General features: G+C 43.6%; 1 protein-coding gene across 1 annotated transcript; it reads left to right on the plus strand.

Annotated features, from left to right (window-relative positions):
- On the plus strand, nt 130–2,002 carry LOC107624191 (F-box protein At1g67340). Its single transcript, XM_016326673.2, has 3 exons — nt 130–630; nt 734–896; nt 989–2,002. Exons 1-3 carry the CDS (start codon nt 290–292, stop codon nt 1,712–1,714), a joined length of 1,230 nt encoding a protein of 409 aa, XP_016182159.1. The 5' UTR covers nt 130–289; the 3' UTR covers nt 1,715–2,002.

Consider the following 2,027-nt stretch of genomic DNA (forward strand, 5'->3'; position numbering starts at 1 on the left):
CTACCCAAATTAAATAGACAACTTAATTATATTCAATAATACATAAATTCTTTTTCTGAGTCTTGTTTCTAACAAGCAGCATTGGGGTGCGGTACTCCTACGGTACTCCTACGGTACTCCTGTTGGATTCATTTCTCTTTCTTTCTCGTCTATAACTCCTCAAACCAAAGTCCTCCCTTTGCTTTCACTCTTCTTTATTTATTACTCACAGTTACAAAGGGAGAAGCTTGGACTACTCTACGGCACATACGCACAAATAAATAGACCCAAGAAGTAATAGAGACCTATTATGAGAACCAGAAGAGGAGGCCTCTCTTATCCTCCACTTCTACCCTTATCCACCATGTGTTCAAACAAAGCTCTCTCAGAAAGGTCCTCTTTCAACACACTCACACCACGCCCCAATAGAAACAGAAACAACAAAATGCCTTCTTCGCAACAACAATTTGTTATCCGTAAAAGGCACAAGACATTATCATTATTATCATCTTCCTCTTCCGACACAACAACAACAACAGTCGGAGGCTCCGAACTCTTGGAGATTTTGCCGGATGACCTTCTCCTCTCAATCCTCGCGAAACTTAGTTCGTCCTCCAATTCTCCTTCCGATTTCATCCGTGTTCTTTTGACGTATGTTCCTGAAATCTTGCTATTTTATATCTTTTTCCTTTTTGAGTCTATTTTATTATCTTTTTTCACTCTTAATTAAAAACCTTTTTCTGGGGAAATACAGGTGTAAAAGGCTGAACACGTTGGGTCTTCACTCGATGGTTCTATCAAAAGCATCCCAAAAAACATTCTCAGTCAAAGCCAGAAGCTGGTCAGAATCTTCTCACCGCTTCCTCAAACGTTGCGCTGATGCCGGAAACATCGAAGCATGCTACACTCTTGGAATGGTAACTTCAAAAAAACTGGAACCAAACACACCATAAATATTTTTGGCATAGTTAATTATATTATTTACAAAACTTTTTTCTTTTATATGCAGATTCGGTTCTACTGTTTAGAACACCGTGAGAGTGGAAGGTCGCTAATATCGAAGGCGGCGATGAGGTGTCACGCGCCGGCACTTTACTCTCTGGCCGTTTTACAGTTCAATGGGAGCGGAGCCTCGAAGGACGACAAGGACCTAAGGGGCGGTGTGGCTCTTTGCGCACGCGCCGCATTCCTCGGCCACGTCGACGCGCTGCGCGAGTTGGGTCATTGCTTGCAAGACGGTTACGGAGTTAAGCAAAACGTTATGGAAGGGCGACGGTTTCTCGTTCAAGCCAACGCGCGTGAGCTGGCGTCCGTTTGCAACAGCCTCCACGCGCGCACTAATATCACGTGGAGCATTGTGCCGAACCAGAACCCGAACTTAAATCCAAGGGTCCAGTATGCTGCAGGGTGTCCGTTGCTAAGTGATTACGGCTGTAACGTCCCGGCCCAGGAGCCACACCTTGCGAACCGGTTCATGATTGAGTGGTTTTCGAACCGGGGTGGTTCGGCCGGGCCGAATCGGAGGCTGTGTTCACATTTGGGTTGTGGAAGGCCTGAAACGAGGAAGAGAGAGTTTCGGAGATGTTCGGTTTGTGGAGTGGTTAATTATTGCTCACGCGCTTGCCAAGCACTTGACTGGAAGAGTCGGCATAAAGTGGAGTGTGCTCCTGTTGAGAGGTGGATCGACGATGACGACGGTGAAGACGGCGGTGAGGTGGCAGTGGTGGATAGTTAGGAATTTTTTTGGGGATTTTGGAGCTCCCCATTGACGGGGAATGTAACGGTAACGGAAGCCTGTCTGGAAGTTACAATGAGTATGTGAAAAGGAATAGAAAAGAAAAAGGAAAAATAGAAAATTGCGTTGGAGTATTAACTGAAATTTATTAGCTCCAGAAAAAGAAAAAAAAAAAAACAAAGATGATGGGATCACTTTTGTTTTCGTTTATTCACAGGTGTATTTCTTTGCCTTTTTTTTTAATTAAACATAGTCCTTATTTCTGTTTTCTTAGGTAATATTTGGTAACAATTTGGTAATAAAATAAATATTA

Source organism: Arachis ipaensis, chromosome B10, assembly GCF_000816755.2.
Source record: "Arachis ipaensis cultivar K30076 chromosome B10, Araip1.1, whole genome shotgun sequence".
NCBI lineage: Eukaryota > Viridiplantae > Streptophyta > Magnoliopsida > Fabales > Fabaceae > Arachis > Arachis ipaensis.

Excerpts from the sequence above, each read along its gene's own strand:
- LOC107624191 (XM_016326673.2), top strand. The coding sequence starts at position 290 with ATGAGAACCAGAAGAGGAGGCCTCTCTTATCCTCCACTTCTACCCTTA. Across the intron at positions 631-733 it reads TTCATCCGTGTTCTTTTGAC|GTGTAAAAGGCTGAACACGT; the intron begins GTATGTTCCTGA and ends GGGGAAATACAG. Across the intron at positions 897-988 it reads CATGCTACACTCTTGGAATG|ATTCGGTTCTACTGTTTAGA; the intron begins GTAACTTCAAAA and ends TTTTATATGCAG.